The sequence below is a fragment of the Rhinatrema bivittatum genome, unplaced genomic scaffold, assembly GCF_901001135.1.
Source record: "Rhinatrema bivittatum unplaced genomic scaffold, aRhiBiv1.1, whole genome shotgun sequence".
NCBI lineage: Eukaryota > Metazoa > Chordata > Amphibia > Gymnophiona > Rhinatrematidae > Rhinatrema > Rhinatrema bivittatum.
In genome coordinates this window covers 48,051-70,892 of record NW_021820997.1, presented here as the reverse complement: position 1 = coordinate 70,892, position 22,842 = coordinate 48,051, and the positions used below count along the sequence as shown (strand labels likewise).

Here is a 22,842-nt window from a genome sequence, read left to right as displayed (position 1 = left end):
AACTGTAGAAGGAAGCTCTTTTTGGCACAATGCAAGTATTGAAGTGAAGACTATGGGCCTCATTTTCCAAGCCACTCGCATGCGATAAAGGACCTTTTGCACGCAAAAAGTCCCTAATCGCGTACGATACCAGGATGGGGGCGGAGTCGTGGCGGAGTCGGCCCTGGAAGAGGAGGAGTCAGGGCGTCACCGGGGCCGACTCTGCGCCGCCGTGGACAGTGAAAAGGTAGGTGCCTTTTCGCTGCCTATGTCGCTCCCAATAGCTCCACCTCCTATGGTGGTGCTATTGGGTGCGAAACCGGCAGCGATCGCACCGTGACAGTGCGATCACTGCCGGTTAGCGCAGGCCCACCCCCCGTTTCGGCCCCCCGCCCCTCATCTTCTAAAGTATCACAGGCCTGCGATACTTTAGAAAATGAGGCCCTAAATTAGAAAGGCTGAGATCATTCTCAGCATAGCCTGACATATAACTAAGGCTCTTTTTTGTCATGGTGTGCACAAAACAAACCTATTTGGAGACATTGCCCCCAAGAGATTAAAGTTATTCCTGTTGCTATCAGCACAGCTAAAACATAGTGAGAGTGATTAAAGGGCACACTTTGCTTTCCTCCTTTAAATCTGAAGCTTTTTTTCTAATCTTTTCTTTAACTCTGGAACTTAAAAACAAGATTCAAAATCTCTGCCTTCTCTCGTTGAGATCCAACAGAAGAATGACTGAGAAAAATATGATCACTGGCTGCTCAAATGTATCTTTCACTTTCACTGAGAAAAAATGATGAAGCTACCAACTGGGATAGACTGGTTGAAACATGATTGGTTCTGCGTCTTCCTTGTTCCATCCCCAACACAGTTCTGCTCTGTCTGACTTTACTTCCCCCATATCTGTAATGGATTGATCAAAATGAGCAAATAAGAATTCAGAATTTTCAAGAGACTGCATCCATTCTGTTCAGATGACCTAAACCAAACATCAACTCATTCAGAAAAAATTCACATTCTGATCTTCTGAACACACATCCCTAATGTATATTCAAGAGAAACATAAAACAAAGCATTTAACATTAAGCACATCACTGATGTTATTTTATATAAAACTTCAAAACCATATCAAAAGATGTGTGTTGAATATACTAGTATTAAGTTAAAAATTCACTTTTTCAGATTTAACATTTTGAAAAACAAATACCACTCAAAAGAACCAGTACCATATACTGCAACAAAAATTTAGTTTTGACCTCACAAGGGTGTGAAATTAGGAACCATGAAACTGAAGTAAAAAAAAAGAGTCCTGATAATTTCTAAAGTACTACAAGATGCATGCAACACAGTACAGATAAACATAAAAAAACAATCCCTACTCCATGGAGCTTAGCTTAAAATCTAGTCAAGACAAACAAGAGTCTATGGGAAATCTATTTATTATAGATAATGGTTAGCATTTAAAAGAAACCTCGAAAAAATGATATTTTTATAATGAATGTGAACATGGCCAGCAATGGAGCTTGACACACTGATTCGGGAAGTCTATTTCAGGCATATAGCACAGCAAGGTAGAAAGCTTGAAGCCTGACATTGACAGTGGAGCAAAAGGGCTCAGATAAGAGTGAAATTTGTGAGGTAAGAGTCTAGGGAAAGAGAAGAGAGGTAATGAGAAGCAATTGAGTGAATGCGTTTAAAGATGAGTAAAAGAAGCTTTAACTGTATGAGGAAGCAAATAGGGAGCCAATGTAGTGACTTGAAAAGAAGGGATAGATCAGAGCAACTTTGAAGGAAGATAAGTCATGCAACCACATTTGAATAGATTGCACTGAAGAAAGATGGTTCAATGAGCAACCCTTATAGAAGTTAGGTCAATAGAACACTGCAGTTAGCCAGTTACATTTATATTTTTCTAAGCAGGAAGGAGAAAGTAAACCTCTAAAATCACACTTGATGTTGATTCACTATGCACCAATGTCTCTCAGGATACTGCATTGGATATTATACTATCTATAGTGGAGAGGTGTCCTAACACCTATAAACCCCCCAATATTTTTATTATTGAATTAGCCACAATTGTTCTTTATTTTTACTTTTTGTATGAGTTTTATTCATGGAGGGGCAATGGGGGCAACCATGGCCCCCAGTATCACCAATGTGCATGTTTCACATTTTGAGGACACCTTTCTATATGAATATGAGTAGTTTCAATACATGCCTTGTGGAACTGCTACATAGATCAAGCTGCCTGATTAAGTGAATTTATTGCATAGCTGAATTCATTAGTCTCTAACCTGAAACTTACCATATATTCATATTTTCATATCCTTCCTTTCTTAGACATTGTAATAATTAAGTATCAGCAGACGTTACTGACTATCCTATTTTGGAAACCTATGGAGTGAATTTTTTTCTTTTGTTCAAAAGCTGTCATCTATGGGGCTTTAAGATGGGGTTGCCTATGAGCCAGTTTCTTCATCTACACTAAATTTATTCTGATCTACAAGATATTAAACTTCAGGCACAGGAGATGGCAAGAAGATTTTTATGTAAAGGGCTTACCAGTTACAGCAGCTAAGATTGTGTATCACCTGGCTTTGGTGCCTATTGACAATCAAGGGCTGCTCCCAGAGATAGCAATATCTTTCCTTAATCTATATGGTTATTAATGTATTATGGACTTTTCATTTAGCAACCTGTCCAAACCTCTTTTAAACCTTGCAATGCTAGACACCGTGATCATGCCCTCTGACAAGATTCCACAACTTGATTGTGTTCTAAGTGAAAAGTACTTACTACTATTTGGTTTAAATCTGCTGGTTCATGGAGTTTCTCCTTATTTTAGTAATTTTTGAGTCATGATTTTGTAAACTTTGCTCAGGTCTCCTCTCAGCCATCTCTTTTCCGAGCTGAGGAGCCCTAGTCTGTTCCATCCCCTTTTTCATTTTTGTCCATGCACCTTTTCTAGTTCTGTTATGTCTTTATTGAGATGGGGTGTCCAGAAATACACACAATACTCAAGATGTGGTCACACCATGGCATTTTGTTGAAAGGGTGATACTAAACAATGGGACATGGCTATGCAAGTTAATTAGATGCACATACTCACTTTCACAAAAGCTGCACATTTGGAACCATTGTATATTGTTGAGTCAAGATCTTTCCAGAAAACTGCAGCAGATGGGCGGATTCATTGTCTGTCTCTTGTGTTTCTGGATGGAATCCTAATCCTTACTTTGAAAGAGAGAGCTATGTTCTGTATGATGCTAATAATCCCTAATGATAGCCTACAGTTGTAAACTCATTTTGTCTAAATCCTCTCAAGCTGTCCCAGTGTCTAAAGCTATAGCATGCCGCCAAGTAGGAATTTATGAAGCAATGTGTTACACTTCATACACTATTTGACATGCCAATGTTTACAGCAGGGGTGCACAAACATTTTGATAGTAGGTTTCCCCATCCCCTCCCTTCCTCTCCTCTCCTGCCAGACTACATTCCATGCTTCCAGGCTTCCCTTCCCTTCCTGCCTCTCCTCACCCATGCACAGTTGAGCACATATATATATATATATATATATATACAAAGGTGTAAACATATTGGGCCTGATTTTTAAAAGCATTTACTTGAGTAAAACTGGGCTTTATTCGAGTAAATGCACTTTACTCGAGTAAGTGGGTTTTTGAAAATTGCTACAATATATGCCATGAATTGTCCATAGGATTTACTCACATAAGTGCACTTTACGTGAGTAAATAGCGTTTGAAAATTCCTACAATAGTAGTTACATTTATGCGCGTAACTCCTTTTGAAAATTACCCCCACAGTATAGCTTTACCATTTTCTTTATTCTTTTATTTTTTTTTTCACCCAGCAGATTCTTCCTGTTTCTTTGGGCTTCCAGCTCAGTTGAAGAAAAGCAGGGATTTGGCACATAGGCCTTCATTCATATTTACCCAGGGATTTTTCTCCTTATTTTATGTCTTTTCCCAATTTACTTAGTCCATTTACTGCAGCAACAGTCCTTGGCAGGGGCCACTGACTAGAGCTTCCTCTGAAATCCTGCAATCATGGGCCCTAAATCCAGTAAGTAGGTGTCACAACATATAGTGTATGTGTGCTGTGCTATGTGCAGTGGTACTGACTGACGCCACACACAAATATACTGTTAAACACTAACAGACAAAAAAACAAAACGGCAACCTGATAATATTCTTCTCTTCAGTCTCTGAGAAGGCCTTGCTCATCGAACTGGTGTCCAGATGCAAAAAGAAAATCACTAGTACTGCTGGAACTGCAATGTCCACATTTTTTCCCACCCTGACCCTCACCCAGTGAAGAGAAAAATAAAAATCAGCAGCAATGCATGACCTGTCTGTCTGGCACAGTGATTATGTGAAACCACAGCAGCACACAGAAGAGCAGAAATGAACCTTTACCAGTGCTAAATCCCAAAGTTTGCAAGCTTTTTAAAACATTTCTGAGAGCTTTTCCTAGTAAGCTTTTTATTAGCTTTTCTGCTAATAAAAAGATATGTTCTGACTTTACAAGGGGAGTGGGTCAGTGTCACTTGATCCAGACAGCCACTATAGGCTAATTAAAAAGATGCTTCACCGTGATTTCTCCTCTGGCTAATCTCCTTGCCAACTTGTCCTGCCTTAGCTCTGACAAGGCAGTGAGGTTACACAGTGAGAGCTGGTTGCTTGCTATAGTTATCAGTTGTTTCATTTCTCAGCAGTACACAACCATATACTTCAATGGGCCAAAGAAATGAATGGAAAACATAAAGGAATGGGACATCACCAACCCCTAGTCTAAATAGCGAGGTCTGCCCCCAGGACCTCGCCTTGGCAATCGGGTCAACACCGTGGTTTCTGAGTTTGCCTTCTCTGTGTTCCAGCGTTTCCTTGTTTCAGTGTTTCCTTGTTCCTGAGCCTTCGTGTGTTCCTGCTTCCTTCCCAGGTAGTACCTTCCCGGACTGATCTCTGGTACTGACCTCTGCCTGCCTGACCATTCTCTTTGCTGCCTGGAACTGACCCTCTTGCCTTGACTACGCTCGGACTGACCTTGGTATTTGACCCCTGCTTTGGCTGACCACTTCTGGACTGATACTCTGGCTCCGACCCTTGCACTTCAGTCACTCTCTTCTGGCCTACCGTGACTAACCTGCTTGGAATCCACCCGCGGCTTCCACCCGACTAGACCTGCAGGCGCTGCCTGTCTCACCTGGAGAACCTTCCTGAACTGTTACCTCCCTGAGGTCTCGGAGCTTCCAGTTCGGGTCTAGTCCACCCTCTCTGCATCAGCCGCGCACCCTTGCTCGTGGTGGGCACACCCCTCCACTACCTCTCCGGGAGATCATCTGCGGCCCACCTAAGTTCAGGGGGTCTGGGTACCCAAGGGCTCAACCTGCGGAAACCCCGGACTGTTATTGGCGAAGCTCCAGATAGCCTCTGTCTCCTCCTGTGCTCCACGTCCTGTGGCAGGTGCTCTCTGGGTCCAACCAGAGGGCTGTACCAATCCTGCACCAGGCCAAGGGTCCACCTCCAGCGCAACCCTGGGCTTTTGGCCAGTGGCGTACCTAAAGTATTTGGCACCGGGGCGGATACCTCCATTGGCACCGCCCCCCCAATATATAATTTTAAAATTTCCCAAACATCGATAACATTTTTCAAAACAGTGGACACATCAAATAACACCCAATAATTAAAACTAATAAGGATTTTAAAATTCTCCCGCTGTCATCCTACTGCAAATTGTGAGAGCGAGAGAGCCTCAAAATAGCAAAGTGGGTTCACTTTGCATTTATAGCACTATAATGAAGGCATTAAACCCTTATGGCAAAATGATAAATGGCCCTATAACATGGTTGTAGACTGGGGTATGTATGCATAATCACACACAATTTGCTCTCTCCCTCTCACACACACACACACATACATGCTTGGTGAGAGACAGAGGAAGCGTGGGTGTGTGAGAGAGAAAGACACACACATATACACTTTCTCTGTACCTCTCTCTCTCTCTCACACACACACACACACACACACTTCCTCTGTGTGTGTGTGTCTCTCTCACACACACACACACTTCCTCTGTGTGTGTGTGTGTGTGTCTCTCTCTCACAGACATACACAGGCACACTTCCTCCATCTGTCTTTCTCACATGCTAACACACACACACACACACACACACACACACATACATGCTTCCTGTGTCTCTCACACACTAACATACACACACTTCCTCTGTACTCTCACACACGATTCCTCTGTCTCACACATGCACACACACACACACACACACACACAAATTCTTCTGTTTCTCACCCCCCAACCCCACTCCCACCCCTGCATGCATACTGGCACCCTCTCATACACAGACACACACACACACACATACCTTCATACACACACATGCACCCTATCATACACATATATGCACCCTATCGTACACACACACACACACATACCTTCATACACACACATGCACCCTATCATACACATATATGCACCCTATCGTACACACACACACACACACACACACACATTCTCATATACTGGCACTTACTCTCACAGGGCCAGTCTCTCGCTCTTTCACATACATTTTGGAGCTCTTCTTTGGCTGCTGGCTGTACAGCAGGGGCTCTTCTTCTGCCGCCAGCTCTGAGGAAATGCCACCAGCACTACAAGGCCTCTTTTTCTGCTGCCGGCTCCAAGGAAATGCCGGCAGCACCACAGGGACTTGTCTTCTGCTGCCTGCCCCCAGGAAACGCTGGTGGCACCACAGGGCCACTTCTTCATCTGCTGCTGGCCTCTTCTTCCGCAGGACCTTGCTTTTGCTGGCAGGGAGTGAGAACCCTGCCAGCACGTCACACTGCTGCTGGACCTTCCTGCTGGCGGCAATGCCATCCCTCCCCCTATCTATTTATTTATTTATTTGACAGCTTTTTTTATACCGACATTAAAATACACATCATATCGGTTTACATCATAACGAAAGGTTGAAATTACATTGAATGGGGAGGGGGGAAACATGAGAACAATAAACAACAGAATAGGGGCTATGAGGAGGAGCCAGAAATCAAGCGAGGAAAAAAAAGTGTGGGGGGGGGGGGTGGAGAGAGTTATGAACATATTTACAAAAATTGAAAATGATAATACATAATACATATTTACAAAAATTCAGGGTGGGTATGAGAATGAACATATTTACATCGAAGAAGGGGGGGGTCGGGGTGAATAGTGGGGTGGGGGGGGGGGCTAGTCCGGAAAGGCCTGGTGGAAAAGCCATGTTTTGAGCATTTTTCTGAACTTCATGGGGCATGGCTCAAGGCGGAAGTGGGCAGGTAGGGCGTTCCATTGGGTTGGACCGGCGATAGATAGGGCACGGTCCCTGGTTGCGGAGAGGCGGGCCTTCTTGAGGGGTGGGACTTGCAAGGTGCAGGCGAGGTTTGCTCTAGTAGGGCGTGCCGATTGGGAGAGTCGGAGAGGTTCGCTGAGCCATGAGGAGTAACTCTTCTAAATAGATTTGTGAACGATGGTGAGGGTTTTGAACAGGATACGGAATGAGATGGGGAGCCAGTGCAGGTCCGTAAGGACCGGGGTGATGTGGTCTGTTCTGCATGTGTTGCTGAGGAGTGGTCCACCCCCTCTTGTCCCCGGGGGCGGACCACCCATCCCCTTAGTACACCACTGCTTCAGGCACACTTTTGGGAGGTAGGGGATGGGATCTGGCAGACAGTGGGGGCCAATGTAATGCACGAGCTATTTTTTTTAACTCCCAATGCAGCAAGCTAATGATATTCTAATGGATTGGGAGTTAAAAAATGCACACAACGCAGAAAATGTGTACAAAGAAAAGGCTTAGAGCACAGAAAAACACAATTTCTGTGCATAAAATATTGACCACAGGTCCTGGCACCAGAACTCTTAACTTCTGCTCATAGACTAACACTAGTGCTGGAAAGATTTCCAGCATTGCAAAATCATAAATTAAGCCAGTGTGTCTCTGTCTGCTTTGGGGCATAAAAGGCTAATGCCTTCATTTTCATGGGATTTCTATGGAGGACCCTAAGCAGTGTATTCAGTTCTATGCACATATTTTTTGTGTGGAAAACTCCTTACTGCATCCGGAGTAAAGTTTACATACACAAAATGTGAGCCCCCATGGGGACAGAGAGAAATATTTACAATCCCTGAATGTAATCCACTTTTAAGGGTCTGAAAGGCAGAGTATAAATGAAATAAATAAAAGTTATTGGTTGATGTTCAAAAGACTGGTGAACAGCAAAATTACCCGGATAATTTTATCCGAGTAAATGTGGTGGCAAGTTTGCCTGAATAACTGCTACTGAATATTCGGGAAAAGTTACCCACCTAAAATTATCCGGGTAACTTTGCTGCTCAGCGGGCTTTTGAATATTGACCTCTGTATGTCTTGTGCATATTAAGCTTACAAGCGCACACTTAGGGGTAGATTTTAAAAAGCATTTACTCGAGCAAAACTGGTTTTTGCTCGAGTAAATACACTTTACTCAAGTAAGTGGGCTTTTCAAAATTGCTACAATATATGCCATTGAATTCTCCATAGGATTTACTCAAGTAAGTGCACTTTACTCGAGTAAATAGCTTTTGAAAATTGCTACGATAGTATGTCACATTTACATGCGTAACTCCTTTGAAAATGACCCCCTACGGGCCAGATTTTCAAAAGCATTTACTCGAGCAAAACTGGTTTTTGCTCGAGTAAATACACTTTACTCAAGTAAGTGGCCTTTCAAAATTGCTACAATATATGCCATTGAATTGTCCATAGGATTTGCTCAAGTAAGTGCACTTTACTTGAGTAAATAGCTTTTGAAAATTGCTACGATAGTATGTCACATTTACATGCGTAACTCCTTTGAAAATGACCCCCTACATGCGTAACTCCTTTGAAAATGACCCCCACAATGCGCACATTGGGCCTGATTTTAAAAAGCATTTACTCGAGTAAAACAGAGTTTTACTCAAGTAAATGCACTTTACTTGAGTAAGTGGGCTTTCGAAAATTGCTACAATATATGCTATTGAATTGTCCATAGGATTTACTTGTGTAAGTGCACTTTACTCCAGTAAATGGCTTTTGAAAATTGCTACAATAGTAGTTACATTTACATGTGTAACTCCTTTTGAAAATGACCCCCATTATTGAAGAAAACCATTGGGGCGGATTTTCAGCGCCCTGCTCGCCTAAATCCGCCCAAAACCGGGCGGATTTAGGCGAGCAGGGCCCTGCGCGCCGGTAAGCCTATTTTACATAGGCCTACCGGCGCGCGCAGACCCCGGGACTCGCGTACGTCCCGGGGTTTTCGGAGGGGGGCGTGTCGGGGGCGTGTCGGGGGGGCGGGCCCGGTCGACGCGGCGTTTCGGGGGCGTGTCGGCCACATTTTGGGGGCGGGTACGGGGCGTGGCTACGGCCCGGGGGTGTGACCGCGCCCTCCGTACCCGTCCCCAGGTCGCGGCCCGGCGCGCAGCAGGCCCGCTGGCGCGCGGGGATTTACGTCTCCCTCCGGGAGGCGTAAATCCCCCGACAACGGTAAGGGGGGGGTGTAGACAGGGCCGGGTGGGTGGGTTAGGTAGGGGAAGGGAGGGTAAGGTGAGGGGAGGGCAAAGGAAAGTTCCCTCCGAGGCCGCTCCGATTTCGGAGCGGCCTTGGAGGGAACGGGGGGAGGCAGCGCGGCTCGGCGCGCGCAGGCTATACAAAATCGATAGCCTTGCGCGCGCCGATCCAGGATTTTAGTGGATACGCGCGGCTCCGCGCGTATCTACTAAAATCCAGCGTACTTTTGCTTGAGTCTGATGCGCAAGCAAAAGTAGGCTGTTCGCGCGCCTCTTAAAATCTACCCCATTATATACTAAGGGGTAGATTTTAAAAAGCATTTACTCGAGCAAAACTGGTTTTTGCTCAAGTAAATACACTTTACTCAAGTAAGTGGGCTTTTCAAAATTGCTACAATATATGCCATTGAATTGTCCATAGGATTTACTCAAGTAAGTGCACTTTACTCGAGTAAATAGCTTTTGAAAATTGCTACGATAGTATGTCACATTTACATGCGTAACTCCTTTGAAAATGACCCCCTAATTGAGCATGGAGTTTCTGGAATTGCCCATTTTTGTAATGTTTATTTTCTAGTTATCATTTGTGATTTGATTCTCTTAGGTTAAAAGCCCTGTCAATTTCTTTAAAGATTATTGAACGAAAACAATCCTCCTTTTCCCCTTTCAGTTCCAGCGATGAACGGAGTCTCCTGCTGGGGCTTCAGTCTGGTATATGTAGTGTGCAGCGGGAGAAGCCGTCCAGTTTATTTGATTTCCTCAGACCCTATTTCCTCCTGTCCTGTCACAGGGCAGCCACCAAACATTAGCCGCTCCTGTCGGCTGGGTTTAAAGTGAAACTCGCCTCATTCCTTATGCCTCGTCTTACCAGAAGAGGGCCCTCCCCGGGAAGGGACAGTGAAAGCGCCGGTGGCCGCCCTAGCTGGGCTCTCCCAGCACTTCACCCGCCTGCTCTCCCACGGGGCAGTCGTGCCTGGGCATTGCAGGAGAACTTAAAAACGATTACGTCGAAGGAAGCCCTGCCCCGGGTCACCCTGGCCATGCCGGCCAGCGTCGGAAAGAGCACTTTGGGCGTCTGGGTGGCGGTGCTGTGCCTGCAGGCTGCACGCTGTCAGCGAGGTAAGCGCGAATCAGAGAGGGGGCTGCTGCCGATTCGGGGGGCTTTTGTAGGTTAAACGAGCAGCTGGGGGTGGTGGGGAGGAGAGAGAGGAAGAAACGTACACAACCCAGCGCTTTATTGCAAGCCAAGGTTTTGTTTTCCTAACCGTGGTCTATTTCTAAAGGGCTCTATGTGCTATAATAAACTTTTTGCTTAGTTTACTCAGTTACTATTACCACCATGGAGGAAACTTTTCTTCCTGGGGGAGGGGGGAAAGCTGGGGGGAGCAGGTTACGTTTGTTTCTCAATTGAAAGTGCAGTTTTTCGTAGATAGGTGTTTTTAGTGAGGTGCCTTAAAGAAGGAATGTTAATTCTGAAAGAACGCCATAAAATAAGAGTGGGTACCTCTCCTGTCAGTCTTTGTACACAGTTCTGAGGCTCTTCAGCTTTGCACGTTTTATTGACAGGTATTGCTCTGGTTTCATTCAGCATCAGCAGTAGTTCTGTCTGTGAGGACCTCATCAGAATCTGTGCCTGAAAATTAGAAATATAAGCTTATTTAATGAACATTGAAATTAGTCTTAACCAGAAAAGTTATGCAACGCGTCCTTAGAAAATGTGTGTTTGCATTGTAAAGTAAATCAGATATGTATTGCGCAATGCGCATTATAAAAGCAATACTTTAGTCACAACTTTAGTCACATTATTGAAGAAGTCCACCACACTCTAATTCTGCACGGTGTTTCTGCAAGGGGACTTCTTTGTAATGTTGATTTTGTAGTTATTTGTGATTTGATTTTCTTATGTTAATAGCACTGTCAGTTCCTGTAATGATTATTCAAAAAAAGAAAAGCTATCTTTCCTTTCTCCTTGCAGTTTGAGCACCGTGGTTCTTGGTGGTGTTGCTTCTCTCTATTGTGGATCAGAAGAAACTTTCCAGTTTAATTTAACTGATTTTCTCAGACCTTATTTACTCTTATCCTCTCAGAATCTGGTAGCTGGAAGATAGCCTCCCAAAATAATCTGCTTCTGTACTACTGAAGAACAAATGGCTTTAGTTTAAAATTCAAACTACCTCACTACATAGGAGTATGCCTAATCTTACCAGAAGATGGCTGCTTTATGAAAAGACATGTCAGAGTGGTGGTGACTGTGCTGTGCAGGAGGGATCTGCACACATACAAAAATGCTATGTTGTTTTCTTCCTTTTCATTTAATTTTATATATTTTTTCCAATGGAATTGAAATAAAAAGTAAACAGACTAGAACAAAAAGTAACAAAGAAATGGTTCCTACCGACCTCCAACACTGCCTTCCCTAAACCCCGACCCTTATCTTGTCCCTGGTTAAGTACAAATGGTGCAGACCAATCCCCAGTCACTCTTGTCCTGCCATGTCTAAGGGATCTGTTGGGTTCTTGTGATCTAGATTGACCACTGCCAGAGACAGGATCCTGGGTTCAGTGGACCTTGCACTAAGCCAGCACAGCATATCCTATGTTCTTATGAGAGAGCCATTTTGTTTAATTTAATCAATTAAGATGCCACAGGTGATACCCTGGGGCCTATATAATAAAGGTTAATGTGTACAAGAAGCACCTTTTGTGTGTGCTAAATGTAACATGCTATACAGTAAAGGTTTATAGAGCATGCTATGTCAGGGTTGTATGCCATTATTGGGAATGTGCTAAACCGTGCACCTATCTGCAGGTAAATTAATGAATGTCTTTGTAGACTGGACTTTTGTGGGTACATGTGAAAAGCATGATATTCTGTTCTCTCTGCCATTATTTATTCTGCACCTCCCAAGACCAAACTTGGGAGATGCAGGTGTTAACTTTTTGGCATGCATGCTGCTGCTGTAAATCCCCTGTGTTAACTGGTGTGCAGTGAAAAATCAGGATGTGAAGAGAAAGAGCAGGTTAGCATGGTGATCTTCTCCCCCACCCCCTGCACCAGAAGGATGACTACTCCTGCTACTTCCATTCATTTCTATAATGCTATAAGATTCCTACAGTGCTATACAGACTCACAGGAAACAGTACCTTTACCACAGACCTTACAAATTAGTCAAGACAGACAGACAAGATAAATAAGTATTTGGTGAGAACTAGGAATATTACCTCTTGTACATCAAAGTCACCCCTAAACACAAACCGTCACCACACATCAAAAATATCCCCAAACCTTCTCTGCTGCATATTACAGCACCCTTCCTAACCCCCTTGCCACCTTGCTCGGCACCTCCCGCTCCTCGGGTGTGCCGTATTCCTTGCCTATCTCCTATCCTTGAAGTTGTGTCTTCCACCAACTACTGTGTTGTCATCTCGTGACCCGCCTCCAGGGGTCACTCTCTCCTCCTACTCTCTACCTCTGCTGTATTCCATCCCGCAGCCGAGACTCCGCCTCCCGACGGCAGAGCTCATTGGGGCTCCTCCCCTGGGCAGTACCACCTCTCGCCTCGGCCAAAGGGTTCAGATACTTACAGATCCTAACAGATTGCCAAGTCCATGGACCTGGCACAGATCTCAGCCCTCTAGGCCATCCCTGGCCTGGCACAGCGAATTTCAGACCAGCAGAAAGCCTTGGAGAGTTTGGCTAATGCCATAAATGTTTTAAATAACCGGCTGAACACTGCCTCGATGTCTGCCAAACTGAGCCCAGCTCCACAGACGCCTTTATTCCGGCCACCAGTGCCCCTCCCGGCACCTCCTTGTTTTTCAGGTGACCCCTTGTCCTGTAGGGGCTTCTTGAATCGGTGCAACATGCACTTTTCCTTACAACCCACAAACTTTCCTGAAGTGGCTACCAAGACGACATACATACTGTCCTTTCTGGAGGGACGAGCGTTGACCTGGGCGTCACCCCTGTGGGAGCGAGCGGACCCGATCCTCCAGGATCTACTGGGCTTCCTCGTCCTGTTCCGGTCCGTCTTTGATGATCCCGCTCGAAAAGCCATCGCCAGTTCCAATCTACTGCACCTACATCAAGGCTTCAGATCTCTCACCAACTACGTCATCGAGTTTAGGACCCCTGCCTGCGTGCGATCTTCCTCGAGAGATTGAGTTTGCACATCAAAGATGAGCTAACAACTCGAGAACTTCCTGACACCTTGGATGCCCTCATGGACCTCGCAGGTCGCATTGACTGTCGTCTTCGTGAACGCTCGCATGAGACCAGAGCACCCAAGAGGTTGTCTACGGGTACCCCCCGCATCCACCCAGCACCTTCTATGAAGACCGCAGCTCCGCAAGATACAGATGAAGAGGAACCGATGCAGATGGGTCGCAGCCACTTATCCTCGAAGGAAAAATGTTGCCGCCTATGCTCAGGCCTATGTATATATTGTGGTCAGCCAGGACATCCGGTACCAGCCTACCCACTTTGTCCGGGAAACTCCCAGGCCTAGGTTCTGCCGGAGGACTTCTCCTAGGCCTGACGTCACCATCTCCTCCATTAACCGTACCTGTCTCCATCAACTCAGGTACCCTGGAATTTCACACTCTGGCCTTAGTGGATTCCGGGGCTGGTGGTAACTTTATCCTCCGACAGCTGGTGGAGCATCTCCGGATCCCCACGGTCCACACACCCACACCACTGTTGCTCTCCTCTATCCACGGTGAGCCCTTACCTGGTGAAGTTACCTGCTCCACAGTTCCCATATGACTATGTACCGGTTCCATGCACACAGAGACCATCTCTTTTCTGGTGCTGGACAAGGCCATCCATCCAGTGGTTCTTGGACTACCGTGGTTGAAACTTCACACTCCGCAATTCGACTGGAGCACACTACAACTATCCCAATGGGGCAGCTCCTGTCATAAGGATTGCTTGGAGGTCATGTCACCCATGCCTTGTTTAACTACCACGTTGTCTCTTCTGGGTCTCCCGCTGCAGTATTCTACGTATGCTGACATATTTTCGAAAAAGTCTGTGGACACCCTACCACCTCATCGCTCCTTTGATTGTGCGATAAATTTGGTTCCAAATTCAGAGCCTCCTTGCGGAAGGGTGTACCCACTTTCGCTAACAGAAACTAAGGCCATGTCAGACTACATACAAGGGAATCTGGCAAAAGGCTTCATTCGGCCTTCCAAGTCTCCCGCAGGAACGGGATTCTTTTTTGTGGGGAAAAAGGACGGTTCCCTCCAACCGTGTATAGATTACCGTGGCTTAAACGAAATTACTCAAGAAAGACCAATACCCCTTGCCACTAATATCTGAACTGTTTGACAGGCTCCAGGGGGCCAAAATATTCTCCAAATTGGACCTGAGAGGGGCCTACAATTTGGTCCGAATATGCCAGGGCGACGAATGGAAGACCACTTTTAACACCTGCAACTGCCACTTCAAATACCTGGTAATGCCTTTCGGCCTTTGTAACACCCCAGCAATATTCCAGAATATGATGAATGAGGTATTCAGAGACATGCTCTATCAGTGCGTCATAGTATATTTGGATGACATCCTAGTATTCTCCTGAGACCTCCAGAATCATTGCCAGATGTCTGTAACATCTTTCAGCGCCTAAGGGACAATCGCTTGTATGCCAAGCTAGAAAAATGTTCCTTTGAACAAGAGACTGTTCCTTTTCTCGGTTACGTGGTCTCAAGTCGAGGCTTCCAGATGGATCCCCAGAAAACCAAGAGCATCCAGGATTGGCCCCAACCAATGGGCCTCAAGGTGCTCCGTAGATTCCTGGATTTACTAATTACCGATCATTCATTTCACACTATTCCACATTGACCACCCCTCTCACAGCTATGACCCGCAAGGGAGCCAACCCCTCACAGTGGTCACCCGAAGCCATGTTGGCTTTTCAAAAACTTAAGGATGCATTCCTTAAAAAACCCTGCTTACGCCACCCGGATCCCCGACGACTCTTCATCTTCGAGGTTGACGCAGCCAATGACGGAGTTGGTGCAGTCCTGAGCCAGCATTCTGCCAGTCAAACCCTGCATCCCTGCTCATTCTTCTCTCGCCACTTCTCACCTGCGGAGTGCAATTATGGAATCATGGACAAAGAAGTATTGGCAATTAAGCTTGCCTTTGAAGAGGGGTGTCCCTGGCTCAAGGGGGCTCAGCACCAGGTCACCATATATACCAACTACAAGAACCTCGAGTACCTGCATCATGCACAATGCCTTAACCACCGGCAGGCCCGTTGGTCTCTCTTTTTTACTCGGTTCAATTTCATGCCACGGTACTGGCCAGCCAACAAGAACACTAGAGCCGACGCTCTTTCCTGCTCCTTTACCACTGAGGATGTCCCGGATGCTCCGCGTCACGTTCTGTGTCACATCATCGATTCGGACAAGGTTCTTCTCTCTGACACATTCACCGTGCCACTTGGGAGAATGGTGGTTCCCCATCCACTCGTAGAAAGATCCTTCGATGGGCACAAGATTCTCTACTAGCGGGCCACCCAGGTCAAGCCAGAACCCTTTCCTCACTCCAGAGGTTCTATTGGTGGCCAACCATGAAGAAGGATGCTCAAGCATATGTGGAGTTGTGTCCCACCTGTACCCATCAGAAGCCACCTACGGGCCATCCTTGGGGTCTTTTGCAGTCACTTCCCGTGCCCAGTGAACCGTGGACTCACATTGCCATTGATTTTATAGTGGACCTTCCTCCTTCCAGCGGCAATAACACCATTTGTGTCACAGTGGACCAGTTCTCAAAAATGGCTCACTTTGTGGCTCTGCCTGGCCTACCTTCAGCATCGGAATTGGCGAAACTGTTCATTCGCCATATATTCCACCTCCACGGACTCCTGAGGCATATACTCTCCAACCAGGGAGTGCAATTTACGGCCATGTTCTGGAGGGCCTTATGTAAAAAATGTGATATTGCCTTGGATCTCATGTCGGCCTACCACCCACAGGCCAATGGTCAGATGGAAAGGACAAATCGGACCTTGAAGCAGTTTCTCCAGGCATACGTGAACTCACAACAAAATGACTGGTCCGAGTTACTACCTTGGGCTGAGTTTGTCCTCAATTCTCATCTCTCTGCATCTACTGTGTCTTCACCCTTCCAAGTGGTAGATGGATGTCAGCCCCTGCCTCCGCTTCCGCTATCTCTAACAGTGGCCTCTCCGGTGGTGCAAGCCACCGCCCAAGAACTGCATCAACTGTGGGACGACACTAAACGACTTATTCAACGAGCTGCTCAGAAGTCCAAGAAATCATCCAGCTGCTCCTCAATTCTCTCCTGGTGATAAAGTATGGCTTAGTACTCTATTTATTCGTCTGAAACTCCCTTCAGTCCGCTTTGCTCCCAGGTACATTGGGCCATTCCCCGTACTTCGTCATCAGGACCCAGTGACATACAGCCCTCGCCTGCCCACATCACTCAAAATTCATAACGCCTTTCACGTCTCTTACTGAAACCTCTCATTCTATCCGAATTTTCCAAAAAGCCGCCTGAACTGCAGCCTTTGGCATCTGAGGAAGACATCACATACCAAGTTCAGGACGTCCTGGATGTACGGAAAAGAGGTAGATGATGGGAATATCTAATATCGTGGGAGGGCTTTGGACCTGAAGAGAATAGCTGGGAGCCCGCGGCCAATATTCTCGATAAAGAACTGATCAAGCAATTTCATACTTCTCACCCAAGAAAACCCAAACCTCCAGGGGGGGCCCTAAGAAGGGGGGTACTGTTATGCTCCACGGCCACAGACGGCTGTAACCGCTACTGTTCACCTCCTTTTTTGCTACCTTGGCTCCATTGGGCGAACCTGCGGCTTCTGCCAGCTACCACTAGGCCTCTGGCCTCCATTCTCGGGCCCACCTGAGCAGCGAGGACGCTGCCAACTGCCATCTTATCTGCGGGGTTCCCTAGGCACGTGCATGTGCTCCCCGACCTGCTTTAACCATGTCATGGCGGGAACCTCAGGGGCGTCCCCACCTGATGACGTCACTCTGCTCCGATACTTAAGCTCACCGTCCCAGACAGCTGACGATTTGGGAACGAGTTCATCCTGTTAAAACTACCTACTCTCACTCAGCGTCTGTTCCGGTTCCAGCTTACGTGGTGTGAGACTGTTGGATACCTGCTCCTAGGGGGGCCCCCCTTGTCTCTTGGCTATCCGCTCCTTGGAGGGCCGTCACCCGGACTCCTGCCTGCCTTGCTTCCCGAGGTTTCTTCGGAACTTCTTCCTTTTCTCCTGTCGCTGTGAGTAACCACGCTGCAGACCTAGACTGGAATATCCGCGTTTGGACCCCCTCTGGTGTACCCCGCTCTGCGGACCATTGCCCATGAGGAGCCCTTCCGGATCCGCTCTGCTCGACGGACCCGTGCCGTGATATCTTCAGAGAAACCCTTGCCAGTGTACCCCACTCTGCGGACCACTACCATGACCTACCACCGAGGAACCCTCTTGAGTAACATCTCTACGGACCCCATGTAATCTTCAGTGACTGTAACCTTGCTCAGCACCTCCCACTCCTCGGGTGTGCCATATTCCTTGCCTATCTCCTATCCTCAAAGTTGTGTTTTCCACCAACTTCTGTGTTATCAGCTTGTGACCTGCCTCCAGGGGTCACTCTCTCCTCGTTACCTCTGCTGTATTCCATCCTGAAGCCGAGACTCCACCTTCTGACAGTGAGGCTCATTGGGGCTCCTCCCAGGGCAGTACCACCTCTCGCCTCGGCCAAAGGGTCCACATACTTACAGATTCTAACAAGTTGGAGTTTCGTTGCCTCCAGGGCTCACTTGTGATCAGGCATCAACCAGGTTGACCCCTGCTGCTGTTGTGGTTTGGGGATATGGACTGGCAGGCTTTGGCATGGCTTGTTTACACTCAGATATGACAGACTCTCAGAAAGGACTGCAGCTTGCTTGTAGTGGTGCGCAGTAGGACTCCAAAAGAGGTTTGCCCTCAGGCCACCACCACTGTAGCTCCTCTCCTTTCTGGTGGAAGGGGAGGGGGGTGAGACTGAGGAAGTGTGTACTTAGGAAGAGCTTGGGTACTTTATTTCCTTTTGTAGGTTATCTCCTAACTTCCCTTCTTAGGTTATCAAATCAAATGGTGGCTTTTATTTTCCGCTGTATTCTTGTATCAAGCAGGGTGTTTATTTATCCATGTCTTGTGTTATTTGTTTGTTGAGGGTGATTGAAGGCTGACTTAGTTATATTTGCCCATGTTAAATCACATGCATAACGTTTTTTTTGGCTAAAACTTGAGCATGGGGTAGAGTTTTGGTCATCTGTTCCTTCAAAGGGCAACCACATATTTAAAAAAACAGGACATTAACAAAGGGCATCATCATTATTTTCTACACTTTATTGCTAAAATGGCATCCAAGGTGGTTCTTCTATCTAAATTTTTTATCTAACTGAATGTGCTCATACATAGGCCAACAATGCTAACGTTTATAGGCAGTGTTAGGCTATGTTATTTAATTATCATATATTTGTAATGTGATACTAGCTACTAGTGATTCAACACACTAATGTGAAAGCTTCATTGCCTTCATTGCTATTGTAATAACTCAGGAAAAAGCTCCATATAAATCACTCACTCCAATTTAAGTATCCCTGATGAAGCATTTGGTGAACCATGGTTCCATGTAGGAGGTCTACTTGAAAGCGAAATCAAAATGGGGGACTATTACCAGCAGAAGTATCACAGATAAGTTGTTGGTGATTTATATGGAGCTTTCTTTCGAGTTATTGCAATAGCAATGAAGGCAGTGAAGGCTTTTACATTGGTGTGTTGAATTACTGTTAGATAGTATCACATTACAAATATGCAATAATTAAATAATATAGCCCAACACTGCTTATATTAAACACCCAATGTTCACTCGGTAACTTTTTATTCGTTTACTTACTGGAAACGATTTACCGCTTAACCATACAGCAACTCTAGATGTTAAAGAATTAACTACTGTGCTTAATAAAATAATTAAGGATGATAGGTGATCGTTTCATATATTTCAAGACACCATCCAGGTGTCAATTATTGGTGTAATCATTAACAACCAACCACCATCCAAATTTTACTACTAACTTTGTTGTGTATTTTTTATTTTTATGCTAAAATTGCTGTAATGATATTCGGAAATCTTCCCATTCCACTGTGCATGAATATTGTGTGTTTTTATTTATAAATATTTTAATAAAAGTTTTTTTCTTGTGACTAGCACTTTTTTTCAATTATTGCATTTGTTTTAATGCCGTCAAGTTACCGTCGTTGTTACTTAGCTTATAAGAATGTCTCATGGTCTCCCGACTTGCGCAAGTTTCGACAAGCTGTCTTCATCAGGGTACATTCAATCCTATAATCGATGACTTCTCCGATAATGGCTTTTTCCTTTTCAACGGTGCTCAACAGAACCTCCGTGCTTCATTGCTCTCCTGACGGCGTTCACTCGCTCTTACTTCCTGTCTCCTTTTAAACCCACATCCTGGGTGCTGGACAACCAATCCACAGCTTCTAAATCAAAGAAAACCAATCTAATTGGTCATTGAGTCCCCTTGGTTGTTCCGTATGGAGTCTAAATATCCACGCCTGTTCTCGGCGATTGAGTGCTGCCTGTCCACCTTGCCCCTCCCTGATACTATCAATGACGGTCCACCGCAGTTGTTCAAAGGTATGTTGCTGTTCTATACAGTGCTGGACAATGGGAGCTGTGATATTTGCATTGTTTATACGTGAGCGATGTTCAGCTATTCTAAGTTTCACTGCCCTGCTGGTACGACCCACATATACCTTCGGGCAGCTGCATACAATCGCGTATATTACTGATTTGGTTGTACAATCAGTATTGGTTTTTCTGAAAATTTTATATCCAGAGACCGGGTCAATCCATTCTTCTCCCTCAATAGTGAATTCACATACCGTACATTTACCACATTTAGTGTGTCGATTGATTCCTTTCTTTTCACAAATTTGGGATTTGGAATGAATTACATAATCCCTGATATTTTTTCCTCTGCTAGTTGTTAATAGCGGTATTTCATTCAACACTTCGTGTAAAGCAACAATGTGCCAATGATTTTTGATTGAATTCATCTATTTTGAACAAATGTTCGATGGACTTAATGTTGCTGATAATAAATCGAGTGAAGAGGGATGTTGAAGAAATTAAGTCGGAGATAGAAGAGGTACAGAAATCGATTTCAACATTTTCTACTTACAAAGAAAAATTGGGTGAGTTTAAAATCACATTGGAACAGCTTCGGGATTCTATTAAAGAAGCCAAAATAAATAAATTTAAAAGGGACCAGAATGATTACTCCTCGAATAAAGTATATTTATGGATGCAAAACAGGAACAAATTACAAGGAAGGAGAGTTCAGTTTGAAACTTCAAGTGAGAGTACGGGAGGATCTGATGAGTCGGATGAGCCAGATAATGAGATGCCGGCACAGCGAGATAAGAAGAACACAAAAAAAATTTTTTTATCGAATGTGCAAGAAACAAAAAAACAAACGAAAAAATTAAAACCGGCGTTAACAAATTCCAATCGAGTAACAGAACGAACGACTCGAACGAGAAGTCAACAGCAGTGATTAATTTATCTACGGTACCATTGACAAACGCACAATTACAGATATTAGACAGTGGATTGTCATTCGTTCCCACCGCGATACACGACCCCTTTGAAAGTCGAGTTGCATTGTACAGATTTATAAGAAAATTAAATCTGAGATTATATTTTCAGAATCAAAATGCTGAGACCAGTGATATGTCCATAGTGAAGCCTAAATCTCGCTGGAACCCCCCTGGACCCATGGATTCCAACATTAAAACATTTTTACAGTTGGTATTAAAAGATATTGGTGATTTTGAACACCAGAAGAAATGGATTCCTTATAACATTACTAAAGAACAGAGGCAAGCTTTACAAGCTTTAAAGGCTATGGAAGAAATCACAATCAAACCGGCTGACAAGGGGGGAGGCATTGTGGTTATCGATCGTATGAAATATGAGGAGGCTGTTTTGGCACATTTATCACAGTCAAAATATTATACAATTTTGGAGGAAGATCCTACACCGGCGTTGACATCATTACTTTCAGACCTTGTTGAGAAAGCTGTTTATTTGACAGCAAAGGAAAAATCTTATTTAGTACAGGAAGCCCCTAGGACACCAGTAATTTATGCTATTCCTAAAGTCCACAAGGATATAAATAATCCACCTTACCGACCAATAGTTTCCTTAAATGGATCGATTTTGGAACCTCCGGCGGTGTTCATTGACAAACATCTCCAGGCAATAGTACAGAAAAAACCATCTTATCTGAAAGATACTATTCATTTTTTGAATATTTTGAAGGAAGTGCAAGTCACTCAGGAAACTACTATTTTGGTGACGATGGACATACAGGGGTAGATTTTCAAAGCCCTGCTCGCCTAAATCCGCCCAAAACCGGGCGGATTTAGGCGAGCAGGGCCCTGCGCGCCGGGAAGCCTATTTTACATAGGCCTCCCGGCGCGCGCAGAGCCCCGGGACTCGCGTAAGTCCCGGGGTTCTCGGAGGGGGGGCGTGTCGGGGGGCGGGCCGGTCGTCGCGGCGTTCCGGGGGCGTGTCGGCAGCGTTTGGGGGCGGGTACGGGGCGTGGCTATGGCCCGGGGGCGTGGCCGCGCCCTCCGTACCCGCCCCCAGGTCGCGGCCCGGCGCGCAGCAGGCCCGCTGGCGCGCGGGGATTTACGTCTCCCTCCGGGAGGCGTAAATCCCCCGACAAAGGTAAGGGGGGGGTGTAGACAGGGCCGGGCGGGTGGGTTAGGTAGGGGAAGGGAGGGGAAGGTGAGGGGAGGGCAAAGGAAAGTTCCCTCCAAGGCCGCTCCGATTTCGGAGCGGCCTTGGAGGGAACGGGGGGAGGTAGCGCGGCTCGGCGCGCGCAGGCTATACAAAATCGATAGCCTTGCGCGCGCCGATCCAGGATTTTAGTGGATACGCGCGGCTCCGCGCGTATCTACTAAAATCCAGCGTACTTTTGTTTGCGCCTGGAGCGCAAACAAAAGTAGGCTGTTCGCGCTCGTCTGAAAATCTACCCCACAGTCCTTATATACGCAGATACCCCAAAATTCAGCTCTGGAGGTTGTTAAACGGGAAATAATGGTTAATGAGACAACCAACAGGATTCCCGTCCATTTTTTAATACAGTTGACGGAGTTAGTGTTGTTTAATAATTATTTCACTTTTAAGG

The 22,842-nt window shown here is 45.7% G+C and overlaps 1 protein-coding gene across 1 annotated transcript in view; it reads left to right on the top strand.

Annotated features, from left to right (window-relative positions):
- Positions 1 to 10,455: 10,455 nt before the first annotated feature.
- The window catches only part of LOC115082355 (von Willebrand factor D and EGF domain-containing protein-like), a gene marked incomplete at its 3' end in the record, with an annotated part of 51,547 nt that continues 39,160 nt past the window's right edge, over positions 10,456 to 22,842 (top strand). Inside the window, exon 1 of the mRNA XM_029586591.1 lies at positions 10,456 to 10,698. Within this exon, the coding sequence (XP_029442451.1) occupies positions 10,620 to 10,698 (79 nt within the window). The remainder of the gene's footprint in view (positions 10,699 to 22,842) is intronic.